The sequence below is a fragment of the Gordionus sp. m RMFG-2023 genome, chromosome 5 (assembly GCF_954871325.1).
Source record: "Gordionus sp. m RMFG-2023 chromosome 5, tfGorSpeb1-WG-v2, whole genome shotgun sequence".
NCBI classification, from domain to species: Eukaryota; Metazoa; Nematomorpha; class Gordioida; order Chordodea; family Parachordodidae; genus Gordionus; species Gordionus sp. m RMFG-2023.
The window spans coordinates 23,348,378-23,368,830 of NC_088779.1; the positions used below are offsets into that span (position 1 = coordinate 23,348,378).

Below are 20,453 nucleotides of genomic sequence, written 5' to 3' on the forward strand. Positions count from 1 at the left end.
AAAATGCTATTCACGAGAACAAACAAATACCCCCCCCCCCTAGTTACACCTATTGATAAAATAGAATGATGTATATAAACTACTATATTTTTTAAAAGTAAGAATAAAATATTTTTACATCCATAAATTTTATTGATAAATTGAAAAAGGGGGTAATCAAATAACAAGTTGTATTTGTATCTTAATTTATTCGGGGTAAAAACTGTTTGGACAGGACAATTAATTGATCAACTATTTACCCCATTTCATATAAGATAAGTTATGCTCTTGTTTAAACCAAGAGTACAATCAAACTAGTTGCGATTAACATTTTAAAAATTGACCGAAACCTCCTGACCAGATTTTAAACTTACATGATATTCAAGTTAAAAATATTTTTGTCGAAATTAAGGAATAAGGTTTTTTTAAACATAAATAAATATCGCCATTTTATTTCATTAAATAATTGAACGAAAATGATTGTTCCATCACATTTTTCTATATTACAACAAATTATAAAATATAAAAGTTTGACGTTTAAAATACCTTTTTTATATAATAATTAATCTATATTATTATTATTATATAAAAAAATGATTGAATATTGCATCGTCTTAAATTAACACAATTAAATATAATATAAAAATTAACCGAGGGTAAAATTTTTCCTGTTTAAATGTGAGTATGTTAATAATAATAAAATTATTTTTATAAAGATTGTGATATCTGCATTTTTAATAAATTAATCGTGTACATGTTTATAATAAAAAGAATTGGTGCAAAATGTAAGAGGGAGTGGGGGGGGGGGGTTAATTCAGGAATAAAAAAACTACCACTTTTTTTCTCTGAGCTTTAAAATAATTGTGATGTGCTTGAAGTAAAAAATGCTGTTTTTCATATAATGAAGAACTAATTATTTCGCGTTTATTTTATTCTTCTTTTTTTGAAATTCATCTTTGACCCTTAGGTACTCTTTGAACCTAACTTCGGCATACTCCTAAAATTATGAAAATGAATTTTAAAAAAACATCAACATAAATATGTGGAAACCTTTATACTAGAGTTTCAATTATAGAAAAAAAAGAAAAGAAAAGAAAAGAAAAGAAAAGAAAAGAAAAGAAAAGAAAAGAAAAGAAAAGAAAAGAAAAGAAAAGAAAAAAAGAAAAGAAAACAAAAGAAAAGAAAAAAAAAAAAGAAAAGAAAAGAAAAAAAAAGAAAAGAAAGAAAACCGACACTTAAAAAATAATAATCATCATAATTTTTTTATTTTAAATAGTCTACATTTCTTTCTTTTTTTTAGTATCGGTTATAAAAGTGATATCGGTTCATCACTGATAATAATTATAATATTATATTTTTAAATCAGAGACTTAGACACCTATCTACAAGTCTGGGCTCAGATTGCATACTAAAAAAAATCGTTTGAGCTGGACCTGGCTTTTTAAAATTTGATTATTTTAGAGGGTCATCACCAAGGTTTTAAAACTTGCTACTACAAATAAAGGTGTTAATATTTTGGCCTGTTTTTTCAGTATCCTTCTATTTAAACCTAAACTATGTTTCTGCAAAGTTCCATCCATTCTTATTTAATAGTTTTTTCAAGATATTAACGTTTTATTTTTGCTGGGGTTTCGCGTAAGTTTTTTTTTTCAAAAAATTATAATGAACATTTTAAAAATAATATTTTCTTCACATTTAAAATTTAAAAATTTTTGCGTGTTTTTATTGATTTTATATTAAATTAAAAATATGAATTTAATAGTTAGTAGCAAAGAATATTTATTTTAAATATATTTTATTACCTGATAATACAATGCAACACCTTTGATAAATTTAACATATATAATTTTAAAAAATGCATAAGAAATAAGAAATTTATCGTTAAATTTTTAAATTAATAATTCACATAAGGTTACCCTAAAAAGGGTTTAAAATATCAAAGGGATTATAAAGTGTGAAATACATTTTAAATTAGGAGTGAGCTATGTCGCACCCAACAATTTGCTTTATTTTTTCCAATCTTACCACTCAAGAAATATATTAGTTATTATTTATTCTAACTTCAAAGCCGAAGCGAATTTTGGAGTTACCAGCTTGAACCAAAGACCAGAAGGTCCAGAAGAGATGAGAAAGCAAAATGAAAATGTCCACCTCTTCCAACATTTCATTTATTTCCACCTCATTATCTTCTTTTTTGATTGATCCTATGATTTGAAAAAAAACATTTAATAAAATAAGTTTAAATTATAATAACTTGCTAACAATTGTTTTGTTGTTTTAGTATAATTGTTTGCTGTTACATTTTAAATACTAATTTTTTTTAAAAAAAAGGTTATTTTTTATTTAAATTTTGCATTTATTTTTTCTATAATACATAATTTTTAGTGAAATTAGTATATATATATATATATATATATACTTGAACTACTATACTATACAGTTCAGACAGAAAACGCCTATATATATATATATATACCATGATCCCTCGGAAAAAAAGTAAATTCTCAGCCTTGGATTTTTCTTGCATTGATCTTCTCGCCCCCTAATAAATTAAGATGATCTCGTGGACACTGAATTGTATAACAATAAACTCGCCAACACTATCTTCGAATTTTATATTGCTCCATATAATTGCGAGGACAGGTCGTACGGCTCTCATGCTCTAGATTTTTTTATAAAAAGAGCTAAGACAATGGATTACCGATAGCACCTCCCAACGAGAGATAATACCTCAGGAGGGATGGCCTTATCGTTAAGACAAATTACCTAAAATTTATATACTTTATCAATGAGCATTTTTCAAAGGAAAATAAACTTAGTTAAACACCGAAGGCGTAAAGACATTCCCTCATAGTAATTTACTAAATCTCATGCAAAAATTATCATTTTATGATTTAGTCAATAAAACTAACATGTACAAATTTCTGCAAAAAATTGTTAATACATATTTTAAAGGTTACGTTATATATTTTAAAGGTTGCGTTATTTGTATATTATATTATAACTTTCCTACATTTAATATTAAAGTATTAAGGTCAAAATAATTACATAATGTTAGAAGTTAAATTACATAAATAAAACTATATATATATTGAACAGATTTTAAATAAAACTATCGATTGTTTTGACTATAAAAAAAATAATCGGAAAATTAATGTAACAATAACAATTATACTCTATACAGTGAAAATTAAAATAATAATAAACTTAAATTTTATATGGGAATATTCCATTTCTGTAATTTCCGCAAATATTTTCCAAGGGAGGGGGGAGGGGTGTTAATTTCCGTAATATCTCGGTGAATTATTTATAATAGAAAAAACTATTTATTTTTTTTCTAACATTTTTTTTAAAATCGAATTTATTTTGGCAATTATCCTGAAAAAAACAAGATAATAATGATATAAAACAACCGTACCATTAATGGTTCCCAAATTTTCGTCTTTAGTTATCCCATTCACTTCCTTTTCCAGGTCATCGAAATTGAACAAATTATAGCCATTTTGGTAACGGTCCTGGAATAAATCGTCCTCCGAAGGCGTTTTATTGGGCACATTATTATAGTGATCTTTGGAAACGGGCACATTATTATAATGATCTTTGGAAACGGGATTCATACGCGGGGAAGAAATGAGGGAATTAAAATTGTTTTTATTAACGGATGCGGCGTACACGTGTTTGTTCCTGCGCGTTTTGTTATACCGAACAGCTTCGTGGTAGGAGCGCAGGTAGACTTCCAAGAATAGGCGCTGAGATGGAAATAAAGATAGCAGAGTTTAAAAAAAAATAATCTATGTAAGTAAATTTGAGCTATTTCATTTATAAATGTTAACATAATTTATAATATATAAAAATTTGTACGTTTAGTAAAGATGACAAATTGAAATCATCTGATCGCCATTTTTTTTAAATATATAACGGTTAATAATATAAATAATTTTATACCCATAAAGAGCGATCAAAATGAGAAATATAACCTAATATTTAAGCTATAAACGATTACGCAAGCCTGGAAAGGTTTGGCTCATAGAAGGTATAAAGGTTTGGACATCTTTTAACAAAATTTCGGGGCTTGCGTTATATATTTTGGCTAAAATATTGGATTAGCCTTTTTTAAAAAGGAGCTGTTCAATAACACTAATCGAGTGTTTGGCTGATGATATTATATTTAATAGCATTAGAATAGTTGGAAAAATAGTAGCTTAATACCATGATAATTTATGAGAGGAGCATGAGTATGTCTTTACTCTTTATACGTAATAGGACATTAAAATGTAATGTAATATGATGATGGGCAAGATAGAAGATTTGTAAAGAAAAAACTAATAATATAAATATAAATCCCGATAACTTAAGATCCGATAATAACACAAATCCCAAGTATTTTTAATGAGACAACTTACTATATTGACAAAATTAAAATAGAGCTTAAATTTCGAAAATAATATTTTTAGAAGTTAAAAAAATTGTAAGTAATATTATGAATCAGAAAAATCGCAAAAAAATAATTGCCAAGCTTGAAAATTGTAATGCAAAAATTTAAAAAAAATAAATTGCCAAGCTTGAAAAACACGTGGTAAAAAATATAAAAAATTCAAAAATATTCACCTACTAAATAAGTAATATCATAGACTATAATATAAAAAAATGGGGGCTCATTCTATATATACAAAATTGTTACTATAAGTTCCACCCAAAAAAATGAATAATTATATTTTAAAAATAATAATTTAAATATTTTGTTTTAAAAAATAAAATTCCTTGGGTTCTGATGTAAGGGTTCTTATTTTATCGCCTATTTTTTTAAGTTTCGCTTGGTATATGTCTAAGGGTAGAGACAACAATTGGTAATATAATTGGTTAATTTAGAATATTTTCTTTTACTAGGCTATATCAACTGGATTAGAATTTACATTTTTTATAAATGAAGAGACGCATGTGAAGTCCCATATTAAGGATTTACCTAAAAACCAAGGTACAACTACCTGGCCTTAGGCCATCCCTGATGATAAATTAGCAGGCTCCAGTGGTATTCGGGCCCTCGTCAGAGAACGGCAGGTATCTGGATAAATGTATAAACAATTAAGACCGTGTCTCCCTTTAGAATCTACCCATATTTTACATTTTATGCAATTTAACAAAATATATTATTCATCATATAATGGCGAAGAATATATTACAGTTATACTATATAATAATATAATATAAAATTAAGTAAATAATATACTTGCTGATCTTTCGTGGGAAAGTTATCAGAATGCAGCGAAAAATACGGGTATTCTTTGAATGTGTAATCCATAGTCCATTCGCAAAAGTGGTTCGCAATATCGAAACCCCTGATACAAATTTAGTAAAACACACTCGTAATAAATGATAAGGATTGATTTATATGTTATAAAAATATAAAAAATAATTTTACTATTATCAATTTAATATTCAATAATATTTTCTTTAAAAAATGTTAGATTTATGTTTTAAATGATATATGTTAAAACATGCCCTTCCCAATTTTCAAACCTATAAGTATATGCGCTGTATTCGTAGTCGATAAAATCTAGCTTGATCTCAACATCGGTATTACTATTATTGCTATAACTGTTAAAATTTGATTCAGAATGTTTCGTTGACTTGATAGCTTTAACCATGGAGTGTTGGTGGCGATGTATAAGAATGTTTCCTTTAAAAATATAGAAAATATGATAATTATAAAAAAATATGTGAGACTGTTGTCGATGCAGCTTTTAAGGGACTAATCCGATATTGCCGGTATCAAGGACCCCGTATTAATTATTAAAAAAAATTAAGCCTCATCATCACACCCATTTGAGCGATGGCATATTAAAATTAATATAGAAAGAAAGATAAACATTCCAAGTCAATAAATATGGTAGGATGATTACGTTGAACGCCAAAATATAAGAATTATTATGCATAATATAATAAAAATAAGGAATAAACATATACCCAATGTGAATATAAAATTAAATAAGCGATTTATGCATTTAAAAGTGTACATATATAGGAGTCAGCGGTAACGCCATTTTTGTGGTTTGCATATCGATTAAATGAAATACCATGCATTAATAAAATGAATTAGTCGACGAGCAATACCATAAAATAGAGCTACAGCTGATTCCTACGTATGTACACTTTTAAGTGGGCAATCTAGTAGTGTATATACATCATTGCATATATTTAGTTTTATCAAATGCAAGTATTTTTTAAAAAAAATAATTGAGATTCAGATTCAAAAAATTTTAATGGTTGAAAGTAATAATTCAAAAATAATGGTGTGTAATTAAATTGTTAAACCTTCTTGCAAATCGAAGTGACAAAATACAATAGGAGAATCAGAATTTTTGGAAAGAATCCTTTTTTTTTAAATAATAAAATTAAATAATTATGTTTAGGAATTAAACAAATTGATTATATATAACTAAGTTTAATATTTATTATAAATACCTGCAATATTCGATCTCTTTATCTAGGCAAGCATCTATTGTCCAATCATATTTAGAGGCATTCTCGGAATTTTTATGAGTGGGAGATTTAGGGTTATTCAAATTTTTCATGAAGATTTGAAGCCATCTAAAAATGATTTTAGGGAAGGGGTTAATATTGATTATAAGTTTAGAAGAAAGAAAAGAAAGAAAAAAAGTAAGTAAGAAAGAAAGAAAATTTTTTTTTCCCCAAAAATTACGATCAAAATTTTTTTTTTGATTTTGTCATGAAAGAAAGATTTTTTTTCGAAAACGCTCAAATAGTCGTGCTAAAATTATATCAAAAACATCCATGAACATTTTTCAAAAATATTTTCATTTTTTAAAAAAAATGATTTTCGGGTATGAAAAATATTCGAAGATTTTATTTTTATCTTGAAGAGCATTCCAAAACTCTGATTTCTAGATTTCAAATATTTTTTTTAAAAAAATAGAACTCACTTGAACATTTTATCGAATATTTTATTGGGATCTTTGCTAAAAGGCAACGTATTCAACGCGTGTATTTTCGCCAATTTCTCCGCTATTTTGCAAGAAATTGTAGGATCAAAAAGTTCTTTTCTAAAAAGGCACCGAGCCTAATATCGAAAAAAAAGGAACGATAAATTTCAGAATTTTGGAATATAGTTCCTATTCTTTGGGTTCCTTAAAAAAGTAGTTCTTATTAATATTCGACAAGATTTCAGCAGATAATTCCGATTCCCAAACTTCTAATATTGAGTGAAGGGTGAGGGGGGAGGGTGGGAATTTGAACATCAAATAAGCCCTTTTAAACTATCACACAACATTTTGAACAATATACGTCGTATTGTAGAGCGCGAATTCGAGGCGAAATAAAAATACACAAAGATGCAGCATGTATTTGGTATACTTCGCCATGAATTCGTGCTTTCGTCGCGAATTCACGCCAACTATGAATGAGGGGTAAGGAATGATTGGGAATCTCTTCAAGGGGAGTGACGAAAAATGTACCTGGCCCATCCATGAGCAAAATTTCTAGGCCTTGAGTATAACTTATTTTATGGCCAAAATTTTGAGTTCGCCATTTTTTAAAATAGGCAAAACCGAGCCGTTCAACAATCGAGTTATGCTTCCAAAACTATGATTTAAGACAAATAAATATTTTAAAAAATCTAAATTAATTTCTTATTTTTTTTAAATTATTTGAAGCTATGTCCAAAATATCAATTTTACAAATTTTGAAAAATTTAAATGAAAATAAATAAATAAACTATTTTAAATATAAAAAATAGGAAACATGTTCAAAACATGATTCTATAAAATTTTATTCCAAAAATTTAACATACGATTTTCATAAAAATTTTTAAAATTTTCGATAGTTTTAAAACTTTTCGAGTTTTTTATTTTTTCAAAAAAAAGGTTTTGGACATATCACGAAGAAAGTAATAGGATGTTTTTTTAAAAAAAAATATTTTTATTTTATTTTAATTTAAATAAATCAAATAGCTATTAATTAAGATCTTAGTCGACAACAAAAATAAAGCCAAATTATATAAATATTTTATGAAAAAAAAATATATGTTCTTCTTTAAAAAACAACATGTTTTTACAAGGATATTAGATTATCGATGTTTTCATAGTTTCTAACAAAAAAAAATTGAAAAGGGGGGAGATACAGGATGGATAACTTTAAAGTTTCATCATCTCGAAATGACTAATACAATATTAATAATTTGTGAGATAATTTTTCTTTTAACTTATTTGATTCTTTTGGCTTTCAAATCGATAAAATTCAAATCCGCAAATGCGGATGAATTATTATATTAACCAATCCTCTTAACTATCTCTATGCTTAAACATTTTTTTTAAAAGGCCGTAACATTTTGGTAGAACAAATAATAATTTAAAGATTTATCACCAGAGAGAATGTCATAAGTTCATTTATACATGAATTTTTTTTTTAATATAAATTATAAACATCAAAAATAAGTTCATTTTTAACTCAACATTTATAATTTTTCTTTTCTCTTTATGGTAAAAGCATGCAAAATCTAAAAATTTTGGCATTTAACCATACTCTGAATAAATATTTCTCCACAAAACCGGATGTCCAAGAACCGGAAAGGAAAAATGGTTACCTTCCATTTCTTCCAATTTATGATGCCATAAAGGGGGTGATGAAGTGATGATGAGCGCATATATTGTGATTCATTTCTAAAATTAATATTCCACCCCCTTCGTAACTTGCGAAAACGGGTCATATTGGAAACGTGTAAAACTTAAATCGGATTTGCTTTTCAAATCTCTGAACATTTTACAATGAGATAGTATTATTATATACGAATGAAATTTTAAAAAAATATATATGTTACTGGAATGTATTCTTCGATACGTCCACCGTTAAAAACACCGTACAACTTTGGTCCCAATTTGCGTTCAGCTAATATTGCGCAGAGCAAATTTTCGGAGAGGTGGTTTAAGACGGGACTAGAACCTTCGTTCAATGATAACTTACCTATACCGTAAAAACGAAGGAGAACCTTTTGGTTTCAATATTTAAAATAAAATGTTTTTTTTATTAAAATTAATGCGTTTTTTTTAAGGATGAAGCGAAATTAACGTGATTTCGCCTGTCAACAAAAAACATAAAATATCGTATTTAAATTAGTAATCTATTCCGAAATATAGTGATTTCGTAACATGGTGCTCGTTTAGTTGAAGCCAAACCTTTATAAGCTAGAGATACGCACGATTTTTTTTGTAATCGTTGTGGAATTAGGGCCTTTGTAAAAAATGATATTTTAAGTATCGTATCGGTTATGAGGAAAACTTCAGAAAAATTTTGAATGGCACGCCTCTAACTAAGACCTTGATACTAAACTTGAGAATCCACTTTTTTAAAAATAATTATTGAGGGAAGAACAAAGTAAAAACATCATCGTTAGAAAGCAAAGTATTGTATTGACTCTACTATAAATAAATGGCTAGATGTCTGGTTCGCAAACGCGTATATCAAGACATTTCTCGGGGGAGAGGGTAGGTTTCAGAATCCAAATTTTATTTTTGATCAAATCGTTAAAAAAAAGGGAGTGTCGGTCATTTTATGGAAGCCAACAAAACCTTGTCACTCAAATAAATTTATCAGATGTGCCATCGCTATCTCATTTTAATCATCTAAAAATAAAACAGCTATTTAGAATTTTTAAAAAAAAAATAAGACGAGAGAGGGCAGCTCTAACCCCTTTTAAGTGTGTCTGATATGTTGTATATTTTTAAATGCAAAAGTAGACGATAATTTTTGATAAACTGGAAATCAGGATTTAGAACTCGTACTAAAAAAAAAGCACTTCTATATATTTAAAAAAAATATGGTTCCAGAGTTGTGGGGTTTGGCACTGGTTTCGTTCCAAGCTCCACTGGAAATACTGTTATATTAAATGAAATAGGCAAATTTTAATTAATTTTAGATTTGAAGAATAGGGAAATACAGCTTGAATTGGTATTGTTTTTTATTTAATTACATATTATTATGTTTTATATTATATTTTTTATAATGATGATAAACATCTACATTCAAATTTATGTTAGTGAGCATGTTATATATTATAGTATAACATAATAATTGAACGAATAAAAAAATATTATACTTGTCTTTAATTTTGATTTCAAAATTTACATAATAATATTTCAATGATTTTATGTTAATTTAGTATTAATTATGGAAAGATCTCTAAGCCTCCTCCGTCAATAGCATAATAATTACTGGAAATTTCCATCTGACTATTTATATATTAATCCTTTCTATTCAAAATTTCAAAAAGTTTTAAAACTATAAGAAAACCAACCCAGTGATATTATTTTGAAAATTTCATAAATATGTTTTGGCAATGTTTTTATTTAAATGGGCTTATTTTGTGTTACAAAAATCTTAAAATTTTTGAATTGGTTTTTTGGGGGTTTTTGAAACAGCAATAATTATTAGATAGGTTAATCTAATATTTATTGCTTTGAATATTATAGTTTTTTACAGTCCATATAAACAAAACATGATCAAATAGGCAATTTAACCCTCAAAAGGTCATCTGGGGTATAAGAGCATGGCAGATCAGATTTTAATATCGTATATTATTACAGAAAAAAAATTTGACTTGTTTTTTTTAGCAAAATCCAATTTTATGTTTAACTAGTTTGTGTTATATCTTAATATCTTAAGAGGTTATAATTTGAATATTATATTTGTAATACAATATTATAACTTTCCTACATTTAATATTATATTATTGAGGTCAATATAATTCACAATATTAGAAGTTAAATTACATAATTATAAAATACTATATATATGTCGTAATTTTTAAAGGGATCATGACTATCCTGGATCTTCACGGGATTTAAAGAGATCCCTTTAAAATTTCAATTTTTTAAAGGATAAAGAACTATACGGTATTATCACTGGGGCAGAGATTGACCTCCAGTTGAATAAATCTTTTGATTAGCTATCGAATGATACCCTATACTAGACATATCTTATATCATAAGGCCAAAAAAAACAAAATTAAAATTAAAATTAAAACGGCAACGAAACTCGTGGAAAACGCTTAAAATAAGATTCCTCTTTATCACGATTAAAACGTGATAATCCCGTATTATCATTCCTTAATTATCAACCCTAATTTTTTAGTTATTCCTTTAAATCCCGTGAAGATAGTCATGATCCCTTTAAAAATTACGACATATATAAAACAATTTTAAATAAAAATACTAATACTAATTGTTTTGACTTTAACTCTCTATTGCACCGCGTAAACCTGGAGACAACAGTTTCAAGGTGGAGGTTAAAATACAAACTACATAGCCATTGCCCCTCCCCATAAACAAATTGTAATAATTCAATGCATTTAACAAGAATCTGGAAATTAACCAGACTTTGCATTGTCAGGTTCAAAATAATAAGATTATATTGAGGAAATATAATGCATTTAATTTTTATAATAAATTTAGTTTCAAAAATGAGAAGAAAAAAAAGGAAATAAATTACCCTTTTTGGCTCATTTTCTCTTCTCATTAGTTCATATCTGGGTGGCAACTCGCATAGGTATATGTAATTGGTCAAGCCACCACTTGGAGATAATTTTGAGAGGCATTATTAAAATAAAATAAGCAGCATAAATTAAACATTTGATTAATTTTAAAAAAATATAATATAAATATTCTAAGAAACTTATTAAATTATATAATTTTTTGTTAAAACTTTTTAAATATGAGGTTATAGATAATTAAAAAAATAATGAATAAAATATTTTATTATTTTCAATAAGGTGTAACTTATAATAAAATTTTATGATTATTATTCAATACAAATGTATCTGATTTACGAAATTTAGATATAGCCAAACTCAATGTAATTAAAAATTTAGTATTAAGTATGTTGACAAAAAACTACAAACATTCTTAGAACTAATTTCAATTAATCATGTATGTTCTAAAATATTAAATATAGAATTGATTATGTAATTTTAAATAATTTTTTTAAAGCAACATTAATATATCCATCTTATTACAATAGGATTATGTAATTTCAAATCAATTTTCTTTAAGCAACATAAATATATAAATAAATCCTTTTATATTATTTGGGAAATGTTGATATTATCAGGCTTAAAGTAACATGATTTAAATAAATTAAATCTAAATGAATAGTGTTTGTATGCATTATAACTTAAAGTTAATATACTATATAGATATAATTTCGTTTTTAAATATTTAAACTTAATATATAAAATAAATATGTTTAAAAATACTTAATAGGCTTGATAAGAAATTCTTCTTTAGGAATATATTTCCAAACCCCATATAAGTAATCTTTACAAACGCTAAAAGCTTTTTCAAAAAAATCTTTTGGTACATTCATTAACGAGTAAGCTGATTTTATGAACGTATGCACCAGAATTTATTTCTTGAATCAGCCTACGTAAAAAATTATTGTAATTAATATTTTTTTCTTTGAAGAAAGTAATATTAGATCTAAATAAAAAAATATATATTTGGTTAAATGACTGGCTTCGGCTAATGGTAATAGTATATATCAGGTATGAAGAAGCTCTATCTATGTTGTTTCAGTTCTAAAAATATTATGTTAATTTTTACACATCAAAATCCGTTTAAAATTATCAATCTAATTCTAATTGGTTTAATTTTGACAGAAATAACAGATGATTCCAGAACAGTGGCTTCAGTATGATTTATATTTTTTTAGATTGATATAGGCTGGGATCAGATTCAAAAAATCGAAAGCAACTTCCAGACTTCTGTTGGGGGTGGAAGGGGAGTGGGGCTTAGAAATCACAAATGACCATGCACATAATATGATTAGTCATAAATATCAGTGAATAACAAATGGCGAAGGGACTGAAAAGGTAAATATATAAATATATTATCAGCATATATAGCCTTAGAACAAATGTGTGTATTTTCAGTAATTTTAGAATGAAGGAAAGTAGGAAAAAATTAGCCACTAGGAATTATATATATTTTACTTTTATACAAAATAATAAGTTTATTTTAAATAGAGACAAATATAGTTTGGGATACCAATTGGGCAGGCTTTATACTAAGAATGGGGTCCATAGAAATAAAATAAAATTTAAATATTAATAGCATACCCCTTAGCGTCCTTTTGTGATTTATGCAAACCAATCAGATGTGAAACACAAATAAAGGGGAATATTGTTCAGGAAGACCAATTGGCAAGGAAGAGGTATTAAACCTTATTCAAATAATAAAAATAGCGATGTTTTGATTTACAAAATAATCAGCACATAATGGATTATTTAGTTTGGGGAAGTGTTGTTAAACGGTCCGATTAAAATTTTAATAAAAATAATATTATGTATGATTATAGATTTTCTTCATAGATGGCAGCAAAATTTGGAACTTTATTTGGAGAATTTTGAGGCTTACATCATATTATTTTGCCTAACATCTTAATTCTTTTTTAAAAAATGATCCAAATTGGGCTTTTTAATAACACTAATTTGGGGAGACTTATCAAATTTCATTCATGATCAGGATTGCCATGTCTCCCCCCATCAGCGGGAGACTCCCGCAATTTTTTAGTTTACACGCAGACATCTCATTCCAGCAAAACTACCGCAATTGGGAATCTCCCGCAAAAATCTACCGCAATTTTTTAATATCTCCCGCACAATTTCTTTTTAGCATTTTAACGTTTTTATTATATAAATAATAATTTTGAGAGACTATATTTTTATAATAAATGTTAAATATTTATTCGAAAAACATGTCTAGTTTGTAAATTTCTTTCTATCCTGTTTTATTTTTATCCAATAATAAATCAACATCATTCATTTCATTCATATTTTATCATTTTCAGTGTGTTTGTATATAACAATATAGGGCTTGGCGCTTAATTATCACGTTCAGGTTAAATTAAATATATAATAAAATAATATTATACTGATTTCAATGATACTGATAATTATTTTATTTATTATAGTCCAATCACATTATTAATAATACAGATGCAACTACAGTTGCGGAAATAATATAAACCTATCCTATCATTACAATATGGGTCGAATATTTTCCCCATAATATTTAACGACTCCAATATAAGTTTAAACTTTATTTGTGGTAGAACAAAAATAAGCAAGGTTATCACAAATGTTTTATGACCTGAATCCAATAGATCAAATATACAATTTTAACAAATGCATCTAATAAGGGAAATATTAAAACATTTCCCTTGATCCTTTGCTATTTCAACAAGAATAAGGGTATTTCAATAAAACTGTTAAAAAAAATTTCCTCGGATAGTAAAAAATCCAACGATATAGCTAACCACATAATGGTAAATAGAGCTGACTCAGGGTTATCAATGAGTTGCTTGTCAGTTTTCTGCGCTGATAATACATCTGCGAATTTTGTCAAAAACCAAAGTGTATTTGGCTGCATATGCCATATACTACATAATTCTTGCTAGAAGGCAATGAATGTATTATCTGTGGATGTCGAACGATGAAATGTTTTAACGAATTTAGTTCATCAACTAAAAAAGGAGTTTGTGGAGTGGTCTGACTTGGAATGGTGTGAGTTGTTGCAACATGTCCCTATCAGGTGGTTATCATCGATAGAATTTTAAAATTTTACGAACCTTTAAAAATTACTTCTTAAATAAAGATTATAAAAGCTGCCCTGAAATTTAAAAAATTTTTTCGAGGATGAAATGACAGAAGCATATTTAGGAATGATTTCACATGTATGAAATCTACTACATGCTATTAATATTCAATTGCAATCAAAAGAATTATTAATGAAGATTCACAAAATTATGCTGCAGCTGTGTTCATCTTTACTGTTAAAAATTGATAATAAATTTTATGTCGCTATTGCTAAAAATGTTATATTAAAATGTTCAAATAATACTCTAATTAATGTATTTTTAAAAGAAGCAATTTTTATTAAGACAATTTTAGAATATTTGTAATCAAAATTTGATTTTAATAATTCTATTTACAAATGTATAAATATTATGACTTTGGAACAAGAACAGAAACCATCAATTGATGGTTTTATAATTTAATAAATATATTAAAAATACCGATAAACATTGATGTCTTGTTTTAGGATATTGTAATTCTCTCTATATTTTATGATTCGCCAAGATATTTAAAGTTAGATGATCTAAAAACAAAGGAGGAATGGGTAGAATTTTTTCGTAATAACGATAAATCCCCATGCTTGGAAAAAAGATGCGAGTATGTTTTCTCCTTACCTCGACTGCCTGGAGAAAGGAGAGAAATCGGATTGCTCTAACGACATTAGAGGCTGAGCTAATGGTTAAACAAAATTATAAATGTCATGCCAACAATTTTATAAATATTTTAAAAACGACGGTAAACGTTTAGTGGAGCGCATTTTTGAGGAGTGCCTGGAGAAAGGAGAGAAATCGGATTGCTCTAACAATATTAGAGGCTGAGCTAATGGTTAAACAAAATTATAAATGCCATGCCAGCAATTTTATAAATATCTTAAAAACGACGGTAAACGTGTTCCATTATTTAAATCTCAAATAAAATATAATTAATATCATAATATTTAATTATCCATATTTTTTTTATATTTTATAAAATCTTTTTAATATTTTACCTTGTAAAATTAAAATCGTTTGTTTTTTTATATAATTAATATATTTTAATAATAAAAATAGTATTTAAAAAAAATTGTCTCGTTACCGACTTTGTATTTACATAAAGTAATTATCAAAAATAATAGGCGGATAACTAAGTCAATTCAATATCCGATCGAAGGCCCGCAAAAATTTTTATAACAATTTTTATATTTCTACCGCAATTTTCATATTTCTCCCGCAAAATACTAAAATTCTCCCGCAATTTAAAAATTTTGACCTGGCAACCCTGCCCATGATCGTAAAGAATATATATATAATCTTAATTAAAATAAAATAAATAGCTTCCGACCAAGTGGTGAGCTACTAAAAAAGGTAGGATCCTAAAGATTTTTTATAAAAATATCGTACTATGTATTTTCTTTATATCAGTTGATATTATAAATAGTGAAAGATATTGTTCGGATAGACGAATTAGGCAACTTCAAAAAACTATGATCTATAGGAAATAGGATATTATTTTTTATAAAATATAGTATTTGAACATCCTTATGCGAAATAATCAGAATCGCAATATTAGGGGATATTGTTCGGAATGATCAATTGGCAGTCTTTAAAAAAAGTAGGATCCTAAAAAATTGATATAAAATAGCATTTTTTTAAAAAAGTATTCTAAACAACATCTTCGCTAATTATTCAAAATAATCTGGATTCAGGAATGAATCATCAAAAATGTAATATAGTTCGGATAAGCCAATTAGCAACTTCAAAAAGTTAGGATCTATTAAAAAAAGATAAATATACCGTATTGTCCTTTCGTCAGTTTTGCAAAATAAGCAGAAGTGAATCATACATAGTGAGGGATATGGAAAGATTAATAGGCAAGATATCATTTTAAAGAAATAGCGATGTATCGTATAATCCTTTCGTGAGTTGTGCAAAGTAATCAGAAATGAATCAAATAGTATGCGATAATTTTGGGGGAGATTTTAGCAAGTCTCAAAAAAGTATGATCCATTCATTGAGTAAAATGATGCTTAAAAAAATATAAACTACCTATTATATATTGTTCTTTTTCTTTAGGCAAAATAAAAGGTAATACACGAATTTAATATATATAAAAATGGATGAATTTTAAAATGGTTGTTGTTTAGCAAATTATGTTTTTATTTAGATAATTTTTATACGTTCACTTGACATTTTTTAACATTAACACGAATTTTTTTTTCACTAAATTAAATATTTAAAAATAAATAAATCTACCTTTTTAATATAGTTTAAACTCATTATAAAATATATAGGTAGGAATATGTCACTAAAAAAGCGATATATTATATAATTTTATATAAAAATACATCTAATAAAGTATCCAAATTTAAGAATTTTATTACATATCATAAAAATATAGGCATTACAAATAATTATAATTACATTTATATATAATTAATGATTAAATAACATTAAAAATTTATTTGATTAGTTGAATATTTATCCAATTCTTCTTTCAATATAATACACATGCCTGATTTTTAATTCTGTCTATTTTAATAATTTATTTCTCTCGCATATCTATTTTAAATTTTTTTATAAAGCAAATAATAAATCTAAATTACGAATGGCATTCCCTTATCTCTTGGTACATATATAATACGAGAAACGAGATTAAACAGAGGATATAGATTTGTCCATATAAATAATTTATTTTTTTATATATTTAAATTACCCTTTATAAAATTTAATTGATGCAGGATGGTTAAGAATAATTACATGTTCAGATGTATTGTCAAAGTTTTGACCCGTCAATGAGATCAGTAGATCTTTCAGAATATACAAATAATGTTTTATCAATTTTCTCAAAAAAATGTATAATTTAAATAATCATGTTATCTTGATTCATAGGTTTGATATCTTCAAAAAAACCTGTCATTGAATTCATTTCAAAAATTGAGTAATTTAATATTAAACAATGGGCAGGCGGGTTAAGGAAATTTAAATTTTTTGTTCAAAAACAAACTAAAGAAAATCATAATTAATTATGACTAATAACAATATTTCTTTTTTTATTTTACCAATCGTTTTTTTACTAGTTTATCGAGATCTTTAACTAATTTTTCCCACCATATATTATGTCTCGTAATGGATTTCATTGTTGTAATACCCGGATGTCCTGTATGCAATATCTGCAAAATTCTTTTTTGAATTGAGTACGGAATGATTAATCTGCCATTCCAAAATAAAATACCGTCATCATTTTCTATTTAATCTATTCTTTGTAAATTTGGTGCTAGATTTTGAATATTTGTATCATTTCTTTTCTTGATAGAGTTAATGTGTCATAAGTAAGATTTCTTATATATTTCACTGTTTTATTTTCAGTTTTTATTCTATCATCATTTTTCTCTATTGGGTTTAGCGAAAAAGCATCTGCAATTATATTATTAGCGCCATTCTTGTACATTAAATTATAATCATATGCAGATAATTTATAAACCCAACAAAATAACTTTTGGTTTGTTAATGAGCTTAAATCTCTGTTATTACCATATATCTTTATTAAAGGCGTGTGGTCTGTTCAAATTTTAAATTTTCGTCCATACAAATAGTTATGAGATTGCTTTTGCTTCATTGTCTATTCTATAATAATTCTTTTCAGCGTCTTGTAAAGTTCTTGAAGTGTAAGCTATTGGAAATTTATTGCCATTATCATATTTTTGCATGAATACAGCTCCAAATCCTTGGTTATGTTTCTAATATTAACTCTAAGTCTGGTTTATAAAACTGTATAGCATTTTGTTCTGTTACTATTCCGAATAGCATGAAACGATTACTAAAATAGCACGGTATTGAAATGGCAGATTGATCTTCATTCAAAAAAAGAGTTTTACATATATTGCATACAGGACATCCGGATCTCACTTGAGAGGATATACTTCAGCCGGATATCCTACTTTGGTGGAAACGACAAGAGATTTGTCAAAGCTATCAAGATTAGCAAGAAAAATATGGTTAATGATGCTTGGTACTTTAAGGTACCATCTATCAAATTTGAATTTTGTTCATTTTTCATTTGGATAGGCACTACCAAATATATTTATAATATATATTTGAAAAATCGTGATTTCTTAAAAGCCTATGGCCTAGTAGGCAAGAGCTTGGTTTACTTATCCCATGGTCCCAGGTTCGAATCCCGGGAATGATCATGTTTTTTTTCTTATTCTAACTTGGTGGTTCCATCCTTGGGGATAGATAATATATAGGAGGCCGGACTCGACCACGTGATTCCGTATTAATATATTAAATAATAAGGGTCTTATTACATTTTAATAAATTTTGGTCGGTATTTAGCAAATTAGATTGGTATTTAAAATATTTCCATACATTCACTTGTAGTAAGCATCATTAACCGAAAAATATTGGGGATTTCTGCAACTAGAGCTTCTTCTGAACGAGGATTTAGCATTGCTGGAAGGACAAAGAAGAACGTGTTTGAATCCAGAAAATATCGATTCATTATTATTTTTGTATTATAATTACATATAATATCAATTTTATATTTATTTCATAAATATTATATTTGATCAAATAAATTGTTAATAATTTAAATTGAATATTTTTTTTTATGCTTAAATTAATTTCCAAAATTATAAACATTTTGTAGAAATGTAGTGTAATGCTGAAATATTTTTATTAGATGCTCAAAAATTTGAAAGAATGACCATTATTAAATTTTATAAGTTGACTTGGATTAAAATTTTTTATAAATAATGGCGGACGTGTAAAATCTTTTAGACTAATGGGCGGGCGATCAGGTAAGGAATTTTAGACAAATGGGCTGGCGGCAGCGTCTATATGACAGGATTTTCGCTGGATGCAAACCCCCTTCAAAAACCTTTGCCTACCCCCTAAAATATTTACACCACCTTCGGCGGAGGTGTCTCCCTATTCTTATTTCCACATTTTTTAATTTATTTCAGAGAATTTATAAAGGATAACTTAAATTAATCTATCTCTTCTACCAACTATCGATATTTTGTGTATATAAAGAATTTATTTTTTAGATAATAAATTCAATTAAAACCTCCATTATTTACAATGAATTAATTATTATGGCATTATGGCTGAAATATCTAAACCTTTTAAATTACATTTAAAGGATAGCAGAAAGTTCTATTTGGAAAACAATGTGTATGATTATTTGCAATATATAGATTTGGTCGATGAATTGTATTATAATAATTCTATAATAAAAATATTAATTTTTACAGCAATAAATTCATCTCAAAATTTAATAGATAACCATTCAAAAATTTATCCTACCCTCATTAAAGTAGTACCCCCTACTCCCCTCAAAAAATAGGATGCAAACTGTTCCTACCCCTCCCGCTCATGTAGACGCTGCAACAATGTCTTTAAAAGATATTTTCTTATGTCCTTACAATGTTATCAATATTTTATATTTTCTGTAAAATATATAATTCGCTATATTGGTAACAATTATTTGATTGTCATATTAATTGATAAAATTAGATATACTGTAAATCTACGACATATAATATTCCACTGTTTGTATTGCGTTTTATTTTTTTATTTAATTTAGATTTGATTTTATCAATAGTTTTATAATTATATTTTACTTTTATTAAAATAAATAAATTAAAATTTCTCACTTTATAAAAAATTATATTTGATGTATTATATTATTTAGTTATGGATCTATTATTAATAATTATAACGAATTTCAGTTTTGTCTTAAGACTTATCTTTGGCTTATATTCCATTTCTTAATTTTTGGTTCACTTTTTTATATATATAAATGCTTTTTTCCAAAAATGTATAAATTATGATGAATATTTTTATAAAAAAAT

At 26.4% G+C, this 20,453-nt stretch overlaps 1 protein-coding gene across 2 annotated transcripts; it reads right to left on the reverse strand.

Annotated features, from left to right (window-relative positions):
* Nucleotides 1–567: 567 nt before the first annotated feature.
* On the reverse strand, nt 568–12,377 carry LOC135929267 (choline/ethanolamine kinase-like). 2 transcript variants are annotated; one of them, XM_065465771.1, is made up of 11 exons: nt 12,242–12,377; nt 11,479–11,560; nt 8,813–8,980; nt 6,921–7,057; nt 6,442–6,567; nt 6,292–6,350; nt 5,497–5,656; nt 5,207–5,315; nt 3,398–3,728; nt 2,041–2,183; nt 568–976 (listed from the first exon to the last, which is right to left on the reverse strand). In XM_065465771.1, the coding sequence occupies exons 1-11, from the start codon at nt 12,349–12,351 to the stop codon at nt 893–895; spliced, it is 1,509 nt and encodes a 502-aa protein (XP_065321843.1). In that variant the 5' UTR covers nt 12,352–12,377; the 3' UTR covers nt 568–892. The 2 variants fall into 2 exon arrangements, with proteins under 2 accessions (XP_065321843.1, XP_065321844.1); XM_065465772.1 differs by lacking the exons at nt 568–976; nt 2,041–2,183 and adding an exon at nt 2,357–2,641.
* Nucleotides 12,378–20,453: the final 8,076 nt, after the last annotated feature.

Coding starts and splice junctions, on each gene's coding strand:
- LOC135929267 (XM_065465771.1), bottom strand. CDS start 12,351: ATGAATGTACCAAAAGATTTTTTTGAAAAAGCTTTTAGCGTTTGTAAA. Junction 7,058..8,812: donor GTATCGAAGAATACATTCCA/GTAACATATATA, acceptor TTTCGATATTAG/GCTCGGTGCCTTTTTAGAAA. Junction 977..2,040: donor AAATTCGCTTCGGCTTTGAA/GTTAGAATAAAT, acceptor TCATAATTTTAG/GAGTATGCCGAAGTTAGGTT.